We start from the raw sequence: 23968 nt of genomic DNA, 5'->3' as shown, positions 1-23968 counted from the left end.
TTCCTGGCACTGATTTTAAAGGCCTAAGAGTGGCTTTTCATCTGCACTTTTCACTCAAGAATTGACCTCATATTTCTTTGGCATTTTCTTTCTTCACCTGAAAAGATTCCAGAGATGTTTTATTCCTCATCTCCAGTATGACAAATGTTATGGCAATGATAACTGTTAAATGATAATGTTCAGGCAGTATTCAATTTTTCTTAATGCCGATGTGCAGTATCTCCCCTTAGACTGTGGGATAGCCTTTTTAGCAAGACCTGCTGTGACAGGACAAGGGATAATGGTTTTAAACTAAAGGAAGGTAGATTTAGACTGAACACAAGGAAAAAATTTTTCACTATGAGGGTGGTGAAACACTGGAACAGGTTGCCCAGAGAGGTGGTAGATGCCCCATCCCTGGAAACATTCAAGGCCAGGCTGGATGGGGCTCTGAGCAACCTGATCTGGTTGAAGATGTCCCTGCTCATTGCAGGGGGGTTGGACTAGATGGCCTTTAAAGGTCCCTTCCATCCCAAAGCAGTCTATGATTCTATTCTACTCTGTAGTCATTGCACTGGATTTTGTGCCCCAAAGCTGATTTGTGTGTGTGTGCGTGCGTGTGTGTGTGTGTCTAGTTTACCAGAAGGTTCTTGCTTTCCTGCGTAGCTTCCCTTCCGCACTTCCCATAGAGGGTCTCAGGGATAAGAAGTATACCTGGAAGGTTTAGAATAAGTGGGTCTGAAACCATTTGATCAGACTCCTACAACTTCTCCAAAAACTGTCACCACTATTCGTAATGAAGCTGTCTTTGCAGTTTGAGTGTCAGTGCTAGATAGCACCAGAGCTTTTCTAGAGCAGTGGTCTCCAAACTTGTTAGATTGTGCACCCCTGTCAGTAAAAAATAGAGCATGTACCCCCAATATATAGATACTTATTTATAAATTATATACATGTACTACTGTACTAATATATTATGTACATTATAAAATAAACACAAAAATAGAAATTAAAAAAGGATGAGGTATGTGAGAGAAACACTTTTAAAAGTATTTATTTTATTTATTAATGGTACAAAAATATTTTCTTTTCACACCTCGATGGATTGTCTCGTACACCCCCTGGGGTTCATGCATCCCACTTTGGAGACCACTGCTCTCTAGAGTGCTAGTTGAAGCTCTGGTTGTTAAGATATTGGACATCAAAGAAAAAAGGTGTTAAGCAATTGATCACCTGTCTTCCTTTGGAGAGATCATCAGTGTTTTATAAATGAAAGTATTTTAGTCAGTTACCTGTTTGCATTTAGAGCAAGGAAAAGTAGAGAAGGTAAAACATGTGGGTTTCCAGAGAGGGGTCAAATAATTTTGCAGGAGGTAAGATAACCAGGTTGACCAACAGCTGTCTTCAAAAGGTTAATCCCTCAGAAATGTAACCTTTGCTTCCTTCTAACTACATGCAGTGAGTTACTTCAGCAGCATCTTTTGTGAATGATCTTTTTTTTTTTTTTTTTTTTTAAAGCAAGTGAAGAATTACAGACCAAAATATTCAAATGATATGGTGGACATGTCTTCCCCCCCATCCATCTATATAATTTTTTAGCTCTTGTACACTTTATGCCTAAATAGCTTTCTGTGGCCTCCCTTACATTTTAGGATAGCTTGTACTACCAGGGTAGGATGAACTCTCTTTTTATGTCATCCCCCATCTCCTTATTTCCATAATCGTGTTTCAGAAGGGCTATATCTAAATGAATTATCCAGTGCATTTCAGTCAGTCATATGTTTTTGTTCTTATTCGACCAAAATTTTTTGACTAGCACTCTGGCTGCCTTTTCTGTACCATTTAAGAAATTTCTGTGTAAATGAAAGTTCCACTCAATTAATTTTTCTGAAGCTTTCTCCCTTTCAACTGACTACAAGATTAGATGCTAAGAGGTAGGATATTAATTTAGGTGGGGTTATGCTCACTTGGTTTATACCTTTCTCTACTATGACTCTCTATAAAGCTGCTTGAAGTATTTTTTTGCATTACACATCTTCCTGGCCTCAATACAAATCTTCCCTCTCTTCTTTGGTGTTAAAGAGCCCCTGCTGTGACTAGGCTTCTGACTGGGGAGTCAGGGCCCAGGGAGTTACCAAAAATTGGGCAGGATTAGTCTGGATCTTGGACTATCCCACAAGGGTGAAACATTAAAAGGACATGCTCTGTGCAACAGTGCCATTAGAGAAGCCTTACCTGTGGTTCCCAGGAGAGTGAAGGTGGTTTGTGTTGTTCCCTCAGAGCCTGCAAGTCAGTCAGTCAGCTGGTGTAAGGTGGAGGCTGTGGCCATGAAGCCTGGCTTGGTGAACGTAGTTAAAGATCTTTCTCCTCCTCCTCCTCTTGTGGTGATGTCCTTCAGCATGAAGACCACTCAGAACCCAAAGACTCACCAGAATGAGGTAAGTAATCTGCTTTCATTTTGATTTTGTTTCACTCTTTGGCATATAATAAAAATTTTATAAGGCTTGGAAGAACTTTACCTGAAGACATGTTTAAATGTATTTACTGTTGAATGAACTTCCTGTGTTGTGGGCTTTCCAAAGAAATTTTTACTGAGGACTCACCAGCATGAGAACTGTGAGTTCAGGGGGCCTGTTTGGTGAGAATATTTACTGTGACAGTGGTTCCTACATATTTTTTCGAGCCTTTTATTTTGTCTGTTGTGTATAATAGTTACAAATGAAACTGTGCCAGAACAGCTGTTAATGGATTGTTATTATTTTTTTGGTAGAGCTAATCATAGGTTCTAGGTAAAATGACCAGGTTTTTCTGCTGATAAAACTCATTTTGAAATAGAATGAGAATTTGGTCTAAATCTTATAGCACCTACTATTCTGCTGCGAGATCTTTCCTTTTCTCAGAAAGGAGGATAGATGTAGGTGGCCGCTCTCAGTTGTGGACTGCAGACCACAACGTGTAGTTAGGCAGCTTTATCTGTTTTTTAACATAGGTCTCCCTAGCTTAGGAGGAGATTTAGTATTCACTAATAGGATAGGATAGGTGTTTATGACTAAGTGAATGGAAGAAAAATTAGGCTGACAAATTTTTCAAGCAGAATTAGTCCTCTTGGTGAAGTTAAAGTTTTTTGGGGGGGAGTATGGAAAATTCCTGGTTTCTAGCCAATGTAATGAGACATACACCAGGTGCCAACAGGACTCGGCTTGCCAAGATGTTTCTAAAGCTTGTCTGTTTTGTCTTCTGTTGGGTTTTCCTGACATGTGTCTGGGGAGCCAGGACGTCCTGCCAGCAAAGCAAGCAGAAGTATCAGTAAAACTAATAGCTTCTAAATGCTAAAACCTCTTGGCTTCTTGACAGTCTTGACTGCTTGCTCAGGGGCAGCCCTTCTGGAGGCAAGGCTTCTGCATGTCCTGCCCTGCTCACATCTCCCCTGCACTTCATAGGGAATCCTTTAATTTGTGGGGTCTGTTCAGATTCGGAACAAAATTTGATAAAAGCAGAGTTTTCCAAAATGCATTATTTTTCTTCTCAAATTTCTAAGATAATCATTTAGGAGTAAGTTCTGCTTTATTTTACTTGAGACAAATTGATAACTTTTCTTCTTTTTAACTATTTATAGTTGGAATTAATTTTTAAAAGATCTTTTGTAGAAACAAGAAAAGAGAGACGAGGAAACTTAAAAAAAAAAAAGAAAAAAAAAAAGAAGGAAGAAATAGGTATTGATAGTAGTCATGTTTATTAAGTTCTGTGTTCTGTATCTCCTTGGCATAGATTGTGGCTATTGCAGCTCTGATGCATCAGAAATTTCCTTTGGATAAGGCTCCACCTCAGCCTCCTTTTCAGACACATTTCTGTGGTATGTACTTGGAACAGTTTATGAGTAGGAAAAGAATTCCTTTGGAGTTTTTATTTGGTGTTGTGTTTGGGGGATTTTTTGGTTTGTTTTTGGTTTTGTTTTGGTGGTTTTTTGTTTGGTTTTTTTTCACTTAATTCTGTCACTCCAGCAATAATGGCTTAGAATAGGTAAGTGACAAAGTTTCAACTCCCAGGCAGACTTCTCTCCCTATTTTTAAATTCACTGGTTACTGACTTTTTATTGAAGACTTTATTGGAAAAAATCTTAGTTTGAGATGATGTGAACTCTATACAGTTTCCTATCATTTTTATTAGTTTTACTTCATCATGTGTTCTCTTGGAGTACTTTCTTCACCTGTTAATTTAAACTATTTATTTACTGTCACTTAGTTATTTTTCAGTTCTCCTGAACAGACTTAAAAAAATAAACATGTCACATTTATTTATAAACAAGTTTTCTTAGGGAAAAAAATCTTTCACAGCAGTGTCATTATAGTAAGATCAGCTAAACCTTGAGATTCAGACCCCAGTTGGAAGCAATGAAGAGTGTTGAATGCTCGTGAGAGGAAGTTCTTCGGAAGCTATGGACCATAGTTTTAATCTCCAATGATAACCTCAAATACGACTGATTAAAATTGTTTAATACTTTATTAATTACTTGGTTATCTTAAAGACAAGTATTCACATAAGGCTGGCTTTTTAGAATTAGAGGTTAGTTTTCCTTAGCTCCCTTTGTTGTGGATGGATGCTTATGGGGAGGGTACAATTAAGAACATGTATGTAAGAACAAATATAATTTCTTTTGCAGTTGTTTCCAGACCGAACGATTGCATTTTTCCTTATGACTTCAAAGAAGCTATTAAAAAGAAGGTAATTTCATTTTGTTAGCCTTCTGATTGCAGTACCTTTTAAAATATAAACTTCATGTTGCTTTGGGTAAGTTGTGCAAGAGAAATATTCAAAGGAATGGCATGATTATTTCATTAGTTTTCCACTCTGCAAACCTAAATCTAGGTATTTATTCTGTGTGGCTTGTAAAAACAGGGTTGTGTGCTCTGTGTGATTCAGTACTGCTGCTAGTTGTGCTCATAAAATAGATGGAGTGTTAGACAAAAGAGTTGGAGAGGTTTTGCAAAGAGGTTAAAATTGTGATTTGTTTTCATTATACCTGACTATGTACTTGTAGTAAACTGGGAGAATTTGTTTCTCCTTTCCTTGGAGAGTAAAGTCTGTCAGGATTTAGAAGACATCCTTTCTGAAGGGCACTGGGAGAGCTGACAGAATAATAAAGTAACCTGTTTTTGTTTTTTCTCTGTTTCTGTGTGATCTTAAGCCTGTGAGTGAAGGATGCACATGGAGCATTTTCCTGGTGTGCTTGATTCTTAGGAGGCTCTTAAAATATCACTAGACACCTGCATACAAAAGCAAAATGGAAAAAAGCCTCTGAGAAAAGCTTTCTATGTCTTTGGGAGTGAAAAAAAAAGCCTTGAATTATAGAAGGAAAGGGAGAACTCTGTGGTGTTTTATTATAGTCTTGTAACTAGTAGGGGAGAGGAGATGTTTCCATTTTAAACTTATTGGGTCATTGAAATCAGGTGCTCTCTTGCTCCTTTTAGAATGCTAAAATAGAAATTGCTGCAACAGAGAGAACACTGCTGGGATTTTTCCTTGCGAAGGTTCACAAAATTGACCCAGATGTTGTTGTGGTGAGTAGTTCTGAGACTTTGAGAGTTAAATTAAAGCATATTGTCAGTTGGTCAGCTTTGTTCTTTTTCTTTTGTCCCCTTATAGGTTTTTTAATGTTTATCTTAGACTGCCTTATGAATTGAATTTGCTTATAAGACAGCAGGTATAATTTGATATAAAGATGATACAGAATTTTCCCTGACAGCATTTTATACATCCTATTATTTCCCATAATATCTAAAATAGGCAGTATTTCCATAGTACCTGAAACAAGTATTTTTTTTTTCTTTACTCAGAAAGACAAAACAGAACAAAAAAACCCCTTGTGATTTTCTAGAAAAATGGGAAGTCTTGGTATACTTAAGAGTCTGTTTCAGTTTAGATGCTCATATAATTTGTGTCACCATTTAGATTGTGTTTATGCTGTAAATCAAAATGGTAACTTATACAAATCTATGGGATCTGAGCAAAGTTTTGTAATAAGCATTCTTATCTTTTCCTACTGTATTGGCAGCTGAGGATTTATTATAATTACTTGTTTTCTTTTTTTGTTATGTTTCATTCATATACAGTCCTGACTTTCATTTACTGGAATTTTGAAGACAATTTGAAGTGGGTTATAAATCTGAGGTTGATTATATACAACTTGTTATTCTTCTGTAGGGAAATACAAATAATTAAGTGGTGGGAATAGGATGAAATGCGCAGTCAGATTCCTGATGTTTTCTGCTCACTGCGGCTGGTATCTGGTATTTGCCCTACGAGCTGAGCTTCCTGGTGGTTATGGGAAGGAATCAGGGGAAACACTGCAGCCAATGGTTTTGAATTGAAGATGCCAGTAGTAGTGAGAGCTCTGATCCTAAAAACAGCAGAGCCATGGTAGTGGAGTTTAATTTGCACCTGGTTTAATTAGTGCTGTTGAAAAGCAAGCTGCATCAATATATGTAGGACCCCTCTACTGTGGCTGTAATGCTGCTGATGATTTTAAGGAGCTGCTTCTGTAGCACAGTATTGCACTACACAGATGTATCTGATACGGTGAACCTGCAGTTGCTGGTGACTGACTGGTCCACATAGACTCATGTTCATCAGGGTAGCATTTTGCTTTCAGCTGAGGTTATAGACCAGTGTCATCAATGTCCTTAGCATTGTTTAAACTTTGCAAATATTTCTGGAGTACTTTGATATGTAAATATTGGTTGCAAGGTCTCCCTGTCCAGATTTAACAGCTATGCCTGTTGTAGTATCAAAGGAAAAAAAAAATGTCAGTATCAATGTCAATATTGAGACTTTATGGACGGAGAGAAAAGGAATTACTCATAGCTAAGTTTATATGCTGTATAAAGAATACTGTTTTACTGTTTGGTTTTGGTTTTTTTTTTTTTTTCCTCTAGAAAGCTTTAAATCCTAATCTCTGGTATCAAAGTATAAAGCGGAATCATGTCTGCTATGAGCCAGTTATAGAGCTGATTTTGGTATTCTGCTGAACAGCGTTGTTAGTGTTAAGACTGATGAGGACTGTTGATGAACGTTCTCTTAGACAGTGCTTTCTATGAGAGAGAGATAATGCCATCAATTAGTTGGAAAAAACCACAAAGGGCAAAGGAATACCGAGTGTGTGAAAGTAAGTCTTTCAATTTGCATTTGTTGTAACCTTTTTTTGTTATTTTTTCTGCTGCAAGGGTCATAATATTTATGGATTTGATCTGGAAGTGCTGCTTCAAAGAATTAATGTGTGCAAAGTCCCTCACTGGTCCAAGATAGGTCGACTGAGGAGGTCCAATATGCCAAAGCTTGGGGTAATAAGATTGCTCAAGTCTTTTAAGCCCCTTTATGTTGCATGTGATTAAAAATGAATTAATTTTGCTGAGGAATTGTAAATGTGACACTGATGTATTTTTGACTGTTGGTCATGCTAGATTTCATGTGTCCCAGATCAGAAATGATGAGTGTTTATATGACTTCTATTACAGTAATAAGCTAAACTAATTTTCAAGTTAGGCTAATTTAGTTTACGTATCTCAACTAGATGATGGTAATGACAGATTAATTGCAATAGTCTTTACTGTAACAGTCTTTGTCTGCTGTAACTGTAAAATGAGAAAATGTAATTTGGATTGATTGGTGAATCATCCCATAGAGAGCTGCTAAGTTAGTAATTCTGTAGTTCTTAGTATATATTTGTTCGGAGGACTATGTTTGAGGCTTGGAGTATTGAAGTGCTGAATGTGGCCGTGTTCTTGCCTGTTCCTGTCCTTCCTAGAGGCCAAGATGAGTATTTTTGTGTAGTTTGTTCTGTGACTTTTTCATCCTGCTGTTAGTACAAAAAATGTCCTTGGAGGCAAAACAAAATCCACACCCGTGTTCTTGTTGGGACTATTCTGATTATTAAAGAAAAAAAATGCATGACAGTTTAAGAATTAAGATCTAACTAGTAATGAGAGTTAAGTATCTACATCTTAATATCCACATATACCGAAAGATACTGTGGATTCCTTTAGGGCATAATTGTAAAGCCTGAGTATTAGTGGTATTTAGTAGAGTATTTAGAGTATTAGAGTATTTAGTGACCAACTGACTTGACTGAGTCCTATAAACGTATATTTTGGATAGATGTGCCTTGTTAATGTTTGTATGTTTCATTTTGTTTGTGTTTTTCTGTCCTTGTGTGATATGGTTAAGGGTCGAGGAGGGTTTGCCGAAAGGAATGCTGCCTGCGGTCGAATGATCTGTGATGTAGAAATTTCAGCTAAAGAATTAATTCGTTGCAAGAGTTACCATTTGTCTGAACTGGTCCATCAGATTTTGAAAACAGAGAGGATAACAATTCTACCAGAGGAAGTTCGAAATATGTACAGGTACGTTGCTGATTTGTGGTTTTAATCCTTCACTGGAAAATAGAGGAGCTAGTTTCCTGCTGTACAATTTCATGCTTGCTTATTTGATTTGTCATGGAGATGCTGACTTAGCATACTGGTATTTGAAAAGTAAAATATTATCTTAATATTTTATAAAGTTTCAGGCTACTGGTGGGTGGTGGCTTATTGTGTGCGAAGAAAATTGATTTGTGAGAGCATTGGTTTAGATATGTTAATAGGATATGCTAACTTGAGTTTTGGAGGTTTTTTTAAATTAAAAGAGCTTGCTATGTAATTGAACACTGTTGTGCTACAGATACCACACGTTCCATACAGGTCTAAACTACTGCAGAGTACAGATGAGGCTTATTTTACTTTACTAGGCCATCCCCTTTCTTTTCCCAGTGATTCTCCTCACTTAATATTCATGCTGGAAAACACCTGGACAGATGCCAAGTTCATTCTCCAGATCATGTGTGAGCTGAATGTTCTGCCACTGGCCCTTCAAATAACAAACATCTCTGGGAATGTCATGGTACATTTTTATTACTTCCCCACCCCCCACCCCCCCCCCCCCCAAAAAAAAAAAAAAAGAGTTCTGTGTTTTCTGTGTTTGATTTGCTAGTTTTAATTTGTAAACATGATGCTGTAAATTTTTTGCTGTGATGAGTGTGAGAGTTCGACAGTCTAGTCAAGTAATAATGTAAAAGTTCCATAAAATTATTACCTTTTAGTTTTTTGTGCATGATCATGATACAGAATAATAGTAATTCTAGGTGAACTTATAAATAGTTGAAGGACATTGCTTAGTCTATTTTTGTATGTCAGTGTTTTCTATGCTTTACTTTGAATTCTTTTTTTTGCCCCTCTCTGTAGTCGAGGACTATGATGGGCGGACGATCTGAACGTAATGAGTTCTTGCTGCTTCATGCATTTCATGAAAAAGACTACATAGTGCCGGACAAACAAGTTTTTAAAAAGCCTCCGCAGAAGCTGGTGGGTCCAGTTTTTCTCTTTCCAAGAATTTTTATTAAAAAGAAAAAGACATTCTTGTGTCTTTTGCGTATTACTGTTCTGTGAGAGCACAGAAAACCCAAACATAGCCAGTTTTAGATAGAACTTAATGTTTTATAGCTTATGCTTAATTCAATTTTTTTTTTTTTGTTGAGTTGATAATGGAGAAATGTATGGTTTAAAGGGACAATGTAACACCTTCTCCATTGTATCACAGATCTATGGAAACTTCAGTTGCTCTTCTGGTTTAAAATTGAAATAAACTAAGTACTTGGCTGTGTAGGGAAATGGTAAAGAGGAAGATAGTCTGTGTTGCTTAACAGATGCACATTTGCCCTACAATTTTGCTGATGAACAGTATTTCAAGTATAATTTGTAAGGTGGGTGATCTGAGGATGTGAGTAAAATATCCAAGGGTATTAAAAAAAATTCCTTTGGATAATACCAGTGTAAATATATTTATAGAAACATCTATATGTTTGTTAGTAAACAAATTATAATTTGAGAATGTATTTGTATTTCACTATACTTTGCTTTTTAGTTCTACTTTTAAATAAGTTCAACAGCAAATTCCAAAGCAGTAAGTTCTGTTGATTGTATTGGTGCATCAAAGCAGTGCTGGAATTGTAAATGATTCGGAATAGCATTGGACAACTGGGAGAAAAATTCTTACTACAACAAAACAAATAGCAAAATACTCTTTAGGTCAGTAATAATGTTTTTATTTGTTTCATTAAAGCCCAGCCATTGTATTTCCAAAAACTACATTTTAATTGGGCAATAATACTTCTTTTGGGTCATGAGTTGTTTTTTTTTCCTAGTGTTGATTTTTACAGCAATCCAGAAAATGCATACTAGTGCTATGTTGAATGATGGCAATTCCTTAAGGTCTTTGTAATCTCTTATTAGCAGTTTGTTCCTATCGGAGTTGGTTTGAATGCTATTTTGACATGTAGAGAGCTTTAATAAGGATCATGATGAAAACATCATGTATTGCATGCATTTTAAAAGGAACTCTATGCACTGGCTCCCAATTTCATATTTGATTTGCCAAAAATAACTCCTCCAACAGTACAGAAATCTTGGAGACTAGATAATGACTTCTTTAAATGCCAAATGTAGGTGGATGAAGATGAAGACTTTGAAGACCAGAATAAATCAAAGATAGGGAAAAAGAAAGCAGCATATGCTGGGGGCTTAGTCTTGGATCCCAAAGTCGGTAAGATGTGGCAATTTTCTTTCTTCTATGAAGTTAGAGGCAGGTAGGTTATATTAATGCAGATAGATTGCAATGAGCACCATCAGTGTATCCGGTGGGAGTTTGGTGTGGTGGTTTGGGGGGTGGAGGGTGTTGTTGCATACAAGAAAATTCCCAGCATGGATTGTGGAATTACTTATTCTTGGGACTTTTTTTTTCTTATCTTTTTGTGAGAAGATTATGGTCTTGCGATGAATTAGGACTGTATAGCTGTGTATAATTTTCTAATGGACACGTAAGTTTTCTTTCAGTTTCTCCTCTATGTGGGGAAAGCTGTACAAGTGTCCTATAGTAACACAGAAGCTATCTGTTCAACTCTGGTGAGTTAATGGGGTTGGATCGTTCCACTTCTGACAGCTTTCTATAATGGGTAGTGGTGCATCTTAGCAGCTGCTTTAAGGAAAGTGTGGTACAGTGTATTACTGTCACTTAAATATTAATTGTGGAGTTGGATGAAGCCCTTAGGGAGACTGAGTAATTATGACTTTTGTTTTAAACTCTGTTTTAGGTTTTTATGACAAGTTTATTTTGCTTCTCGACTTCAACAGCTTGTACCCATCGATTATCCAGGAGTTTAACATCTGCTTTACCACAGTGCAGCGACTGTCATCAGAAGCACAGAAAAGGGCAGAGGTTTGCGGGCTTTAACTTGTGACTTAAGTTGCACTGTCTTAACTTCAGTGTGTTTTCTGTGAATCAGCTTTTTAAGAAACTGTTCTTTTTCACTGTTTAATATTGGGGTTTTTTTTCCCCTCTCACAGTTGAAAAAGTGATTCTTGTTTAAAGATGCATCATAGTAAGTTTTGGTTTGGGACTTCTGGAATATTATATGTCTGTCATCTTCCTTTCAGTAGTACTCTTACAGAATCTTGGTAAGTTCTTTCCCATCTAAATAAAATCTTGGTATCCTCATGAAACAGGATTTTCAGTGAGTCTCTGTTGGCCCTTTTCAGCCCCAGGTCCTCCTAGCAATTTCTGAGCTCCTTGGTCAATTTCATCCTAATTTGGTAGACACTTCCTAAAGTTAAATTGCCACAGAATTCATGCAAACATACCTGAAAGAGGGAGACACAAGTCTCATACTTCTGCCCAGGGGAAAGAATGCAATATGAGCTCAACCCTTATTAGACATCAGGAAAACAATGTGTGTGTCTTGGGGGTGTGTGTCAGGGAGTGATACGGTGACTATGTCAGCTGCGGGACCAGCTTCATGGAAATTCATGCTGTTTAATACAGCGTTAAACGCTATTAACACAACCAAAAGCTCCTGAAGACGTAGTTCCACGTACTGTTTTCTCAGCAGCTGTGTTGGCCATGGCTTATCCGTGGCTGCTTATTCTTATTTCCTCAGCTGGGCTGGCACAGTTGTTGGAGGTGTGCTGTAAACTGAAGCCGTGAGCTGATCAGGTCTAAAGGTTAAACTTGAGGGTTTTATTTTTAACTGGTACCAGCTCCCAGGCTGGAATTAGTATGTTGTGCATAAGTAGTTATGGGACATAGTTAGTCCCATAACAATTGAAATATCAGTACCACAGCAGAAATGAGGAAAAAAGTATGTGGAACTCTGTCAGTAAGTTCCTCCAAACTCTCTGTGGATTTACCCCACTTTCTTAAGTATGCTTCAAACCAAAGCAGCTCATTTTGATTTCTATCACAATATGGTATTTAATCAGGTTTTGGTGTCATTTCTTGTTATAGTTTAGTCAGTTATGCTAACAAGAAGAATGTGTGCTTTCTCTTAAGTTCTTGTTTTGCTATAATCAAGAGTTGCTTAGGGTGGAGTTCTCATTCTGTTGTTACTGTCAATTTCTCTTTTGTCAGTTATCTTATTCAAAGTATCAGTTCTGCAGAGCATGTGCTCCATTTTACAGTTCTGAACACCAAAAATATTTATGCAATAACAAAGAAAGGATGGATTTTTTCAGCACGGAAAGAATTGCTTGTGTGTGCGCTTTTCTGTATATTTTTATATCTTTCAATATATACCAGAGAGCGTGTGTGTATGTTTCATTTATCCAGGGGTGTGTGTGTATGTATATATACATATATAATATATGTGTATAAAACATACACACACACATTAAAAAAAAATAACATCGTCCTGCTACTGGTGCATGTCTCTTTTGGGTTTCTCCCAGAGAGAGACAGGCTTAGTCCCTGGCCCCCAACAGGGACTGAGTAATATAGTTAAATACCACAAAAAAACTCTCATGCTTCTTGTTCTAAACTGTGCTTTGGGTACTCTGCAGGAATAGATACAAGCTGTGTTGGTTTGGTTTGGGGGGTGTGTGTGTGTGTCCCAAGCTTTTCACTTAACACATTAAATTCTAGTCTTTAAGCAAAAAAAATGATAAGCAGTGGTGATCATTTGACAGGTTGAAGAAGAGGAAGAAATTCCAGAGCTTCCGGACCCATCTCTGGAAATGGGAGTTTTGCCTAAAGAAATCAGGAAACTGGTGGAGAGAAGGCGCCAAGTTAAGCAGTTAATGAAACAGCCAGATTTAAATCCTGACCTTTATTTACAGGTGTGTTTTATAGAACTCCTTTGATTTTCCTCCCACTTCCCTTAAGTGCCCTGATCAGCCTTGCAGAATAGGGATGATTAGTAGTGAGCAGTGATTGTAATGTGCTTTACTTGTAGCCCATCATTGCTGCAGACTATATAAAAAGCTGTGAATGTAATTGTGAACATTAAGTTCTGTTCTCTGTTGGCTATGGTTGTATCATTTTTGCTGGTTATGTTTCTTTTCAGTATGATATCAGACAGAAAGCTTTGAAACTCACTGCTAACAGTATGTATGGCTGCCTGGGATTTTCCTACAGCAGATTCTATGCCAAGCCTTTGGCTGCTTTGGTGACGCATAAAGGGAGAGAGGTAAGTCATTAAACAGGTTATACACACATGTAAAAAGGGTGAATTTAAGCCACGTACTTTTTCACTGAATAGGAGAATCGTCTTGTTTTTGAACCTGCTTTTGGTTTCAGAACTGTAGTTTTTATCTTTGTTGTACTGCAGAAGTTGATAAAAAAAAAAAAGCAAATTGGTGTCTGGAAAAGAATTGGATAAATATCTCAAAAAGTAGGACAAGTTGAAGCTCTAGCTAAAGCCTTATTTTGAATTAAACTGCTTAGTTTCAATGGGCCAGATTATGATGATAAAAAAAAAAATCAAGGCTGCTTTCACGTTTTCCGTGAATTTCCAGTTCCGCTTGATGGGTTAGTCTTTGATTTGGTGGTATGCTTCAGCTTTGGATGAGCTTGTCTTTGCCCAGACTGTCCTGTGCCCTGGTATGTTTAGTTCCTGAAACCCTAAAGTTTGTGACAAGGCTAATTAATCACATGGTGACAATGGATTACGTGTCAGGGCCTTATTTTCAGAAACTGTTCCTTAAAATGAAGCTTCGCATTAGCGAAGCTAATCCTCAAGAGGACAGATTTTATTTTACGAGTTGCTATTAACTTTATAGGCAAAACTACTCTTGCTGTTGATTAGGATGACAGCTGAATGCAGACCACATCAGTTTGGTCCCAGTGCGAAAAATAACCATTAAAGATCCAAAACATACCACTGATATACACAGTGTCTTAAAACACTTTTTTCCATGATGTTTCATATTAGTTCTTTATAGAAGAGAATACCGAGCAGGAATCTGCAAAGGTGCCAGGAACAGATCTGACAGGATGGCTGGTCAACCTTTTAGTTGAGCAGGGAGATGGCTGAGCTCCCATCTGTGTTTAGAGGCACGTGCTCCCTGTAGTGTAAGGGCACAGCTCTCCTTGCTGTGGACTACCCAATGCACTGACAGTCCAGGTACAACCCCCAACTGATGTGCGTAGGGGCATTTTCTTTCGGATAACACATCTTTTGTTTTTAAAAGTCTTCCCATCTAAACAGTTCTCTAGAGACAGCCCCACATTTGCTGTCCTCCCAGTTTACGTAGCCAGTATGTTTAACCTTACACACATGTTTAACTAGGAAATAATTTCCAGGTTTGAGAACGGTAAATGCACTGTGCATCCATGTGAATTCAAAAGTTAATGTGTCCTTTAAGGAAGTGGTATCTTTTTTGTTGTTGTAGATAAATACATTAGAATCTTACAACAAGGTTGGCATGAAAAGCAGCGGAGTATCATAGCTTTCTATTTTCTAGCAGTATTTTACAAGTCATGAATTTGACTTTTTGGTTTTTTTATGGTCTCCATTAGTCATATTGAGCACCTGTCACAAACTGGGTATTATACGGATACTTGAGCTTTTGGCCTCTGTTAAGGGGGGAAAATACTTTTTGTTTGTACATACAGTTTATTCCCAATTGTCTGTGACTTACCAATTGTGAGATAATGGTGCATGAAATTCTCGTGTTCCTGCATTATGTTCCAAAGTGGTGATGGAATGGGAAAATCCTAAATAGGTGCTACAGGGTGTGCTAGGGAGCACTTTGAGACACTTTCTCTTACATAGTTGATTTTTGGTTGGAAAAGATTTCTTACCTCTTAAATCCTGGCAGTGCTAGACCTGGACTTGCTTCTGCCAAGCCTTTGCACACATTTGAATCTCTAGATTTCTAGTTGCTCCGAGTTTGGGGAAAAACTTAATACTGTGGCACAGTGTTGCCTGAAAATGTGTTGTACCCAGTGCAGGTGTCCAGCACTAGTGCTGAGCTCAGTGGGGCATTACTGTCGTGGTAGGTCTCTTCCGTGCAGTACAGCACCTCCTGTAGAGCTAAACCTATCTTATTTTTTCCCATTCTTTGAGATAGATTAATATTCATTACTCTGGATACTGTGGAGATAACAAACTTTTGAAAATTTGATAATTTTTCAGGATAATCTGTAATTTTGTGCTTCTGTGTAAGTATGATAGATTCTGATGAAATACACTGTATATGCTCTGTTCTGAAAACTTGCGTTTTTAGGTAGGTAGTCAATAAACAGATACAGCTTTATTAGTTCCTTATTTCTTGAGCAGTAGTTTTTGCCATAAAAGATGACACAAGAGGACACCTTAGTTTTCTGGTTTGGTTTTTGTTTTTTGTTTTTTTCAATTGAAATTTTTAATCTGGAAGAATACTACTTTAAAATTTTGTATTAGTCTTTCTGTTCATAGGTTTCCTCCTACCACTAAATAAAAGAGGTGAACGTTAAGTATCAGGAGATTTGGGTTAATTAAAAAAATAACTATGATGGAAAAATGTTACTGGTCTAAATTTAAATGGCCTTTTCTGATGATCAGTAATTGATACCTTTTGTTTTTTTTTACTGTTGTGGAGGGGACCTGAGTAGGCTGATGTCTATGTCTAAGAGGGAAAAATACTGTGTGGGATGAAAACTGAACTTAATATTTGCACTAACACAATTACAGTTCAGTCATAAGTCTTAGCAGAATAATTGAAAGTGGGAAATACATATTTCAAGTTGAAGAAGTTCTTGAAGCTCATCCTAGCATTAAGTTTTAACGTAGTTGAGAGAGAATGAGTTTTGATGACTTTCATAAATTGCTGCTTTCTAATTGCGTGACTGACGACCCTTTCACTGAAGCTGTAGGAGGACTGAGTACTGCAGGCATCTGATGCCGAGTGCTTTGTACTACCTCTCCTGGACTGTAACTTCTCTGTGTGCTTTGGTGATGCCAGTGCACTAAAAGTGGCGGAGCTGCCATGGGTTCCTTATGTTGACTAAAAATTCTTGTAATTACACATTGCCATTTAAAAAACTTGTTTATAACTATGCTAGTGTTGGACACGTTCACTTCATTTTGATGGCAGAAGTATTAAATATGATGTGGAAAGGCCATTTATAAAGCCAGATCATAGCGCTAGGACAGAGTGTAATCCGCGAGAGCTCAGTTCTCTTCAGTCAGCCTTAGCAAGACAGGAGCTAGTGCTTGACCTCTGTTTACCTTAAGACATGCAGTAGAAACGTAGCAAAGCCTTACCACTCGGGCCATGCGTGGTCTGGATCCAGCAGAGAGATGAGCCTGTGTCGTTCCAGTCACCGAGGTGCAATTTGTGTGGGTAGTGTCGTAATGGTGGTGAGTGTTCACTAGATGGCGATAGAGACCTTGAGATCATTAATCAATTAAGACTCATTTTTGTCACAGGGTGTTTTAAACGTTGACTATCAGCTTTTTCAAATGGGTCTTCCTTGTTTATTTTTTTCATTTGTGGGTAATCTCTGGCAGGGAAGATGGGGCATACCAGTGTGAAGTTTGTCAGAATTTAGTGTATTGTGTATCACAGGTAGACCGGTTAAGTTTTTTGGTGTATTTTGGAAAGAAAAAAAGGGCAAAAATGTGGGGTGGGAGGGAGTTAAAACTATAGCTCGGATCTGTTTGACCTTTTTGGAAAACGTGAATGTTTTTCTCTTTTGATCATTAGAAATGCATCAGTTCTTGTTCTTACAACAAATTTAAAAAAAAAATCCTTTCTGCATTTGCAATCCAAATATTACATTATTGATCTGGAATGTGTCAGAAAGATTCCTGGATCTTCCTTCCCACCCCCCCCACCCCCACCCCCCCCCCGTGTTACTAAGCGTTTGCTTGGACATTGCTCTTGTTGTAACTACAGCAGTTGCTTGCATGGAAAAGTAATAGGAAAATATTTAATATATTTTTAGCTGTCCTTTAATGTAATTTAACAACTGGAAACAAGATGAGTCGGTGTTGTACAACCGGCCAGCTCTGCACTAGCAGGCAGCGTAAGGTCATGCCTTTCTAGCCTCTTTAAAGGACAAGTCTTTTGATGAAGTGTCAGTTGTCTGATTTCCCAAATGCAGGATGCCCTCTACTGCAGGATTTTCCTACAGGACAGCAAAGTTGTTGAGAGAATTTTATCTGTAGGCAGCTTGGTTGCTAATGGCTTGTCACTCAAAGCTGAGGCCTTTTCCAGGTACTTGCTTTTTTTTTCCATGTCGTTTTTCATTGTTGCATATTTTTGCCCAAGCAGGTAGAAAACTTGCCTTTGAAAGGAAAATAACACATTTGCTGTTTTCAGCAGTACTAACAGGTAGGTCTAGTGTTACAGTATGCAAAATAAAAGGGGGAAAGAGGCAATTGGGTTAATTCCAACTTTCTCATTCAGATCCTTTAGATACATTCTCAATTAATAATTAGTTTAAGGCCGTGGCAGTCAAAAGGAAAGAATAAAAGCATGTTATTGCTGCAGCCTGGGAAAAGAATGGATGAGGGAGGAGAAAGATGAAGTGGAGAAAGATGAGCTCATTTTAAAAAAATTAAGCAAGGGTAGGTAAGCAGGTTAATGGTCGTCTATGTAATTGTCTTCTGTAAGAAATCCAGGCATCTCTTTTTTTGCAATTTTTTTTTTTTTAAGTCTTGTTCATCCAGGAAAATTTATCATCAGCTACTTTCTCTTAATTGCACCTAAAGCATTGGTTATACAGTGTGCAAGAGTTGTCATGTGAATGGGGCAATTGTCAGACTGCTGGTTTCTTCCGTGTTGTAGTATGGGAGAAAGGGGATTGTTAAAGGAGGAAAAGGAGCCTCCTAAAGTCTCACATAAGCATACTGTCTATATTTAAACAGGGAATGCAACATCAGTATAACGCTTTTGGAAGACATGGAACTTGATGGCAAAAGGCTAAGCAAAGAGTTTCTTAATTGCTTTTAAATATAAAAATGGCATACTGAAATCTTACGAGAAATAGTGCTAAATTGTTGCAGTGTCCCTGAGTGGAAACTGTTGGGGTCAAAGCAGTTGTCACTGTTGGTAGATTTATCATTATGTACGCAATTGTGAGCCAGTGAAAAAGCTATGTATGTCATTCTGCATGCTAATATCCAAAATGAGTTAGAACAGAGATTTCAAAGGAGAGGCTGCTTACAATCTGAAAATGCAAACTGAGTACCAAGTAGTAGAAAAATTATGGAACATCTTAACATTCGTTGAAATGAAATATTATTATTGTTAGTCAAGTGCATGAGATGACATCTGGTCTGATAAAGCCTTTTGCATCTCCAAGGAGAGGAAATGAAACATTTCAATTAAGAAGAATGGCCAGAATATTTTGGGTGAGAAGGAAATTAGTCTGGAGGAAAAAAAAATATTTTATTTTACTTTATTTTGGGTGGTGCGGGTTTTTTTCTCTGGACAGAAAGGTTTTATTTAATGGATATTCACCAAGAAATGTTCAGGAGGATTGATCAAATTCAGATTGATTGTACAGCAAGTCAGATGAGTAGAGAGACTTTCTTTTTTGTGACTGCTTATTTTAAGATTGTGCTGTCCTGAGAGGTGTGGTGCCTCTTGCTTCCTGACTGCTGATTTCTGTGGATAGGTTATAGCAATTGCATGGGCCCATGGTGAGCTGGATTGGACTGGTGATCTGAGTTGAAAGCTAACTCTAGAGGAAAACCAAATTGATTTTTGTTGGATCAATGACTCAGTGACTCATTGCATGTTCTTAGAGCCTGTAGAAAGGAGGAGGTTGGAAAGTGGGGGCAGACCCAGTATGAGATACAAGGGGTCAGGCATGACCAGCCTCTTTTCAGCTCACACCTGACTGAAACTGTAGGGTTACTGTTAGTAGGACAAACACATGGGGGGGGGTTGTTTGTTTGTTGTTTTCCTTCTTCTGTACTTTTGTTTTTTCTTATGGTTTCCTGTCTTGCATTTTGTTCCTGTCTTGCCAAAAGACATGGATTTTGCTTGATTCTTATCTTAACCTGGCTGCTGAGAAGATATTCCTCACCCAAAATTGTGGTAAAACTGAAAAGCAGGGTACTGGGAGACCGTAAAGAGCAAGGTCTCTGGCACATTCTCTATATCTGAAATGTAACAGTATGTCCCCTTGTAGAAGCCATATGTATTGGGTAGAGGGCTGATACCTCAGGATCAGGAGAGGTAGAAATGTCGGTCCACATCCAGTGGTAACAGGAAAGACTCTCAGGTGTGCAGTAAAACATTGGGAAATGCACTTGAATCCTGCAACCCCCAAAGTTTGCCATGCTTCAGCTTTAGAATAACTGAAGAAATCCTCTAATCCTGTCTAGGATATTGTGGGGATTATGAGATTCGAAAGACAGAGGTCCTTTGTGGTTCTTTTCTTCAGATACTGGCATAGAGATGCCTCATAAAAGGGAGATACAGGAGCACAGGAGCTTCACCATGAAGGTGAGAGCTTTTGCAACATCACACTACCATTTGTAAATTGCTTAGGTTCTATTTTCAAACAAATTAATTTTTCAATACCCACTGTTAAGGTTGGAAGAATACAAATGCTGACTGCTGTCATAATGTTTTTCTCCAGCCTGTACATTTGTTATCACTACAAGTCTTTGCAGTACACGTTTTCATAGTTCATTAGTAGCTTGCCATAAAATATTTTGGTTTTTGAGACTTAACAGAAGTTGGTCTTCAGGGTGTTATTGCCTCACTCATTTGCCTCATGCATTTATCTTAAATTGGATGTTGGCCTGTTCTAGAAACGATAGGTTTGGATACCTAGATGGTAATAAAGTTTTCAAAATACAAGAGACTTCAAGCTAGGGAGAAAAAATAATTTTCCTTTTCAAGCACTGTTCCTAAGAGTATAGAAAAATGATCTGAAGTGTCTGTCTCCCGTGAGACTTAAATTAATATTCATACTGTCCTTCAAAGATATGACACCTTAATCTTGTAATCAAAGTTTCATGTATTTCCTGGGAATGTTGCCCACTATGCAAAAGCTCACTGTTGCACACCGGACTATATTAGAAGCTTTTTGCTCCATCCACAATTATGTGATCTATTCTTTATCCTCTTGGATGAATACTCATTTGAGCCTACTGGTTCTGCTGTTTTCAGGTAATGATTTAAGGGTGGTAATGATCCTACTCTGACATATAGGGAGAGGCTGAGAGCTGGTTTTCTTCAGTCTGGAGAAAAAAGTTTAGGGATGGAATTAACTGTGGTCTTCAACAGCCTAATGGGGGCTGTTAAGAAGAAGTCAGACTCTTCCCAGAGATGCACAGTCTTGCACCAGGCAGGGCTAGCCCTGTTTTGGGCAGGCAGTTCGGTTTGGTGATGTTCAAAGATCCATTTGAACCAAAATTGGGTTACGACCATCAGTTTAGAAGTTCCTTTAATTCAGACAGATTTGTCGCCCAGGTCAGCTAGATCCAACAGATGCAAGAGTAGCAACTTGTCATTTGAAGTGAAGAAAACTAGAAGATATTACAGCAGTGATACTTGTCTTACCAGGCTGTTTTGGTTTCAAAGCTAAAAAAAAAAATTTAAAAAAAAAAAAAAATCTTTGCTCTGAGTACTTCGAACGCAGGTTTTGCTGTATAGATCAGGTCGTGTGGTCTCCTGCATGTATGTCCTTCCACTGGGCCTGTGCCAAGATTCATTGGCTTAATTTAGAAGATATGCATGAACAGCTTATGCTATTTTCAGCATCGAAATATACTTATGAAACAGATGAAACAGTTTGTTCAAGACCTTTATTTATCTGTGGAAGGTGGACTGTCTCTACTGCTGCAGGTACAATACCTTGTAAGGATACAGGAGATCTTGGTGAGCGACATCAAGAATTCTGCTTGGGGCAAAGGATTCTTGAGAAGTAGGTGTAGTTTAATGAGCTGGGGCATACCTGATGCAGATCTCTTAGCATAAATAAGCAATTTTAGAAGCAAGGAAACCTGTAAGTCAGGCATATAGCCTGAGCTAATTTGTTCAGACTTCCTTCGTAGTGGAAATGGGGCAGTGTGAAAGCTGGATGAAATAAATCCCCTCGAATTTTAGAGCGTGATAGGTGATTGAAAGGCACATGAAAGCTTAACTTCTGCTTGCTCTCTCTGTTAGCTTTCCTTCCAGTGGTTATACCTAATGTAATGCAGGAGATGTTGCTCGTGGTAGGGTTGTCTTTAGCTCCAGGCTATGCCCTTTATCAAAGTTACTGGGTAAGGTTTCAGGGAGTAGGATTAAATTATATATGTTGATACCTGCTCTACAATTCGATACTCTGTGCGTTTGCTGATTTGAGCCACTAGAAACAGTTGCTCTGTAAAATCCTATTTCAACACCTGGATTAGTAAAAAAAAATTAATAAAAAAATATATCCGGTTCCCTTTACCTTTCCTGTTTAGTCTTTTATGTTTTTGTATGTTCTAATGGACAGACTTTAAGAACAGCAAGAAGTAGTTTTTTAGGTTGTTGGGGGTGGGAAGTGGTTCCCACTTGTGTCACTGAAATGCAGCGCTCATCAAGCAGTGCTCATCAAAAACGGGGAATGTCAGAACGTCATTTGAACCTTACTGTGGGGATTAGTCCCTGGCAGTCATTTCTGTGTAAGCTTGTGCTAGTCTTGGTGATTACATGAGACTGGAGAAACTTCTAAAATTTGGATAACGATGGTTGGTAAGCCCTGGTTTAAAAAAAAAAAAAAAAAAAAAAAAAGGTGCTCTTTTGACATGTAGCCTTTCTGAATGATGATTCCTGGTTCCTGCTGAGATAGGCGCAGACAGCCATAGCCAAGCAGTTGCATGGCTGATTCATCTCAGGTTAATCATGCCTTGTTAAGCTCATATTTTCTTTCTAATTACTTGCCTTGTTTATGAAACAGACCAGAAATTGGCGAGTTTAAACTATTGGAAGATGTCAGAAAAGCAGGACTGTGTAATAATCTGCTTTGCTGAAGTTCAGGGTCATGTTTCCTGAAATGCCTGGGTAAGAATTGTTTCTCCAATACAGATATAGAAGACCTTGAGGTACAAATACTTTTTTTTTTTTTTTTTTTTTTTTTTTAATCCAAGGAAAGTGACAGTTGCCAGAGAGAAGGATAACTATGGTAATCAGTCTACACGTGGGCTGTTTTGCCCTTCAGTTTGGTACTCTGAATTGTTTTGTATGCGGCTTCATTCTATTAGGCAATACCACAGTTGGCATACTAATAATTTATTTTCTATTTTCTCTGACTGACTTCAGTGCAAAGAGTGTTTTCAGTGTTAACTTCATTCTTTTCCTTGATGCTTTTAATTTTACTGGGATATCAAACTGTCACAGCCTTTGTTATACCATAATTTGGAATTGGCATGTGGAAGACTGCCACAAAACCACACGGACATCTCAGCTCTGTGCTCAAGTGTATTGCAACCTTCCTGTTTGTTTTGCTCTGGTTGGAATTTTACTTGTTGAATCTAGAACTTCCTTGGCTGTACCCTTTGATTTTTGAACAACCTAGCTATAAGCCAATGATAGCTGATGTTTTGGTTTTCATGTGACCACCTTAATTTCTCCTCCTTCTCCTCCCTGTCTCCCTCAGAACTCAACATCATCAGCATCTTTGAACTTAGGCAAATGCCATTTTTGTATTTGCTCAGAAATCTGTCAGTTTCTTTAACTCGTAATAGCTCCTCTGCCTTGATGTTTTAATATGTATTGTACCTGGGTTGTTTTTTTTTTTTTTTTGATTCAATGCATAACTTCATATTTTTCAACTTACAGTTAAAAGTAGTCATCCTGGAGGTAAAGAAAAATCAATGAGAAGCCTGCACTTAGACTGAGAACCCCTGCAGAAAGCTTTGATTAGAGAAAAGCTTTAGATCTGACTCTTATACACAATTGTCCATCAGGTGGCCAGTCATTTTGGCATGTACTACTGTATACCACAGATGCTAGAGATGGAAAAAGGTCTATTACATCATGTAGTTCATCTTCCAAAGTATGTACATAGTTACTTCAGCAGAGACACAACTCTTCGTGTTTTGTTTTTTTTTTTTGTTGAAGACTGTTGTCCTTAAGAAGCCACTTCTAATTTTAATTTTGCCATGGTTTTTGATCTGATTGCTTTTTATGATCACTAATTTTTAATGGATTTAAAGATGGAAGACGAGCCTGCCTTCAGTAGGAATGTGTTAATTGACAGGTGTCCTGAAGTTCCACGTTCTTGGCAGTGGTCCAGGATGACAGAGCAGTAATGATTTAGAAACTGGCATTCCTTCCTGGTGAAAGGATTGGAGAAAATCTGTGAAGTTATTAACTACTGCTCGCTTCTAACAGATTGTGAGAAGATCATTATGGCGTCTAGTACAGATTACCTCCTTTATGCAGAATGTTTGGGTTGTTTTTTTTTAAATTCCTTTACATGCTGTGTTATGGCTTGCACCGATTTTTTTTTTTTTTTTTCTCTTCTATTTAATGTTCTGGATGGTTACTCGGAGGATTTGAGTAAGAGATCATGTTCCTATCTCTGTGTGGTGTAATTAGCACAGCTATTTAAATGTTATCTGGAACCCATTTACCCTATCTGTCAGTTGCTGCTTAGTTCAGTGGAAATGCTTTTATGTAAATCACAGAACAATACTTCTGACTTGTAACAAGATTGG

At 37.8% G+C, this 23968-nt stretch overlaps 1 protein-coding gene and 1 non-coding gene across 2 annotated transcripts in view; both read left to right on the top strand.

Moving 5' to 3' along the window:
* The window catches only part of POLA1 (DNA polymerase alpha 1, catalytic subunit), a 207297-nt gene that overhangs the window by 23592 nt on the left and 159737 nt on the right, over window positions 1-23968 (top strand). Inside the window, exons 15-26 of the mRNA XM_087756792.1 lie at window positions 2257-2414; window positions 3745-3829; window positions 4637-4698; window positions 5445-5534; window positions 7197-7313; window positions 8197-8372; window positions 8778-8907; window positions 9249-9368; window positions 10509-10605; window positions 11153-11277; window positions 13020-13169; window positions 13397-13519. Coding sequence (XP_087612918.1) covers window positions 2257-2414; window positions 3745-3829; window positions 4637-4698; window positions 5445-5534; window positions 7197-7313; window positions 8197-8372; window positions 8778-8907; window positions 9249-9368; window positions 10509-10605; window positions 11153-11277; window positions 13020-13169; window positions 13397-13519 — 1433 coding nt within the window. The remainder of the gene's footprint in view (window positions 1-2256; window positions 2415-3744; window positions 3830-4636; window positions 4699-5444; window positions 5535-7196; window positions 7314-8196; window positions 8373-8777; window positions 8908-9248; window positions 9369-10508; window positions 10606-11152; window positions 11278-13019; window positions 13170-13396; window positions 13520-23968) is intronic.
* On the top strand, window positions 10873-11003 carry LOC148055763 (small Cajal body-specific RNA 24). Its single transcript, XR_015705214.1, has one exon.

This window comes from Nipponia nippon, unplaced genomic scaffold, assembly GCF_047370975.1.
Source record: "Nipponia nippon isolate SJK-2023a ecotype South Korea unplaced genomic scaffold, ASM4737097v1 scaffold_2, whole genome shotgun sequence".
NCBI lineage: Eukaryota > Metazoa > Chordata > Aves > Pelecaniformes > Threskiornithidae > Nipponia > Nipponia nippon.
This window is presented reverse-complemented; position numbering and strand designations above follow the sequence as displayed.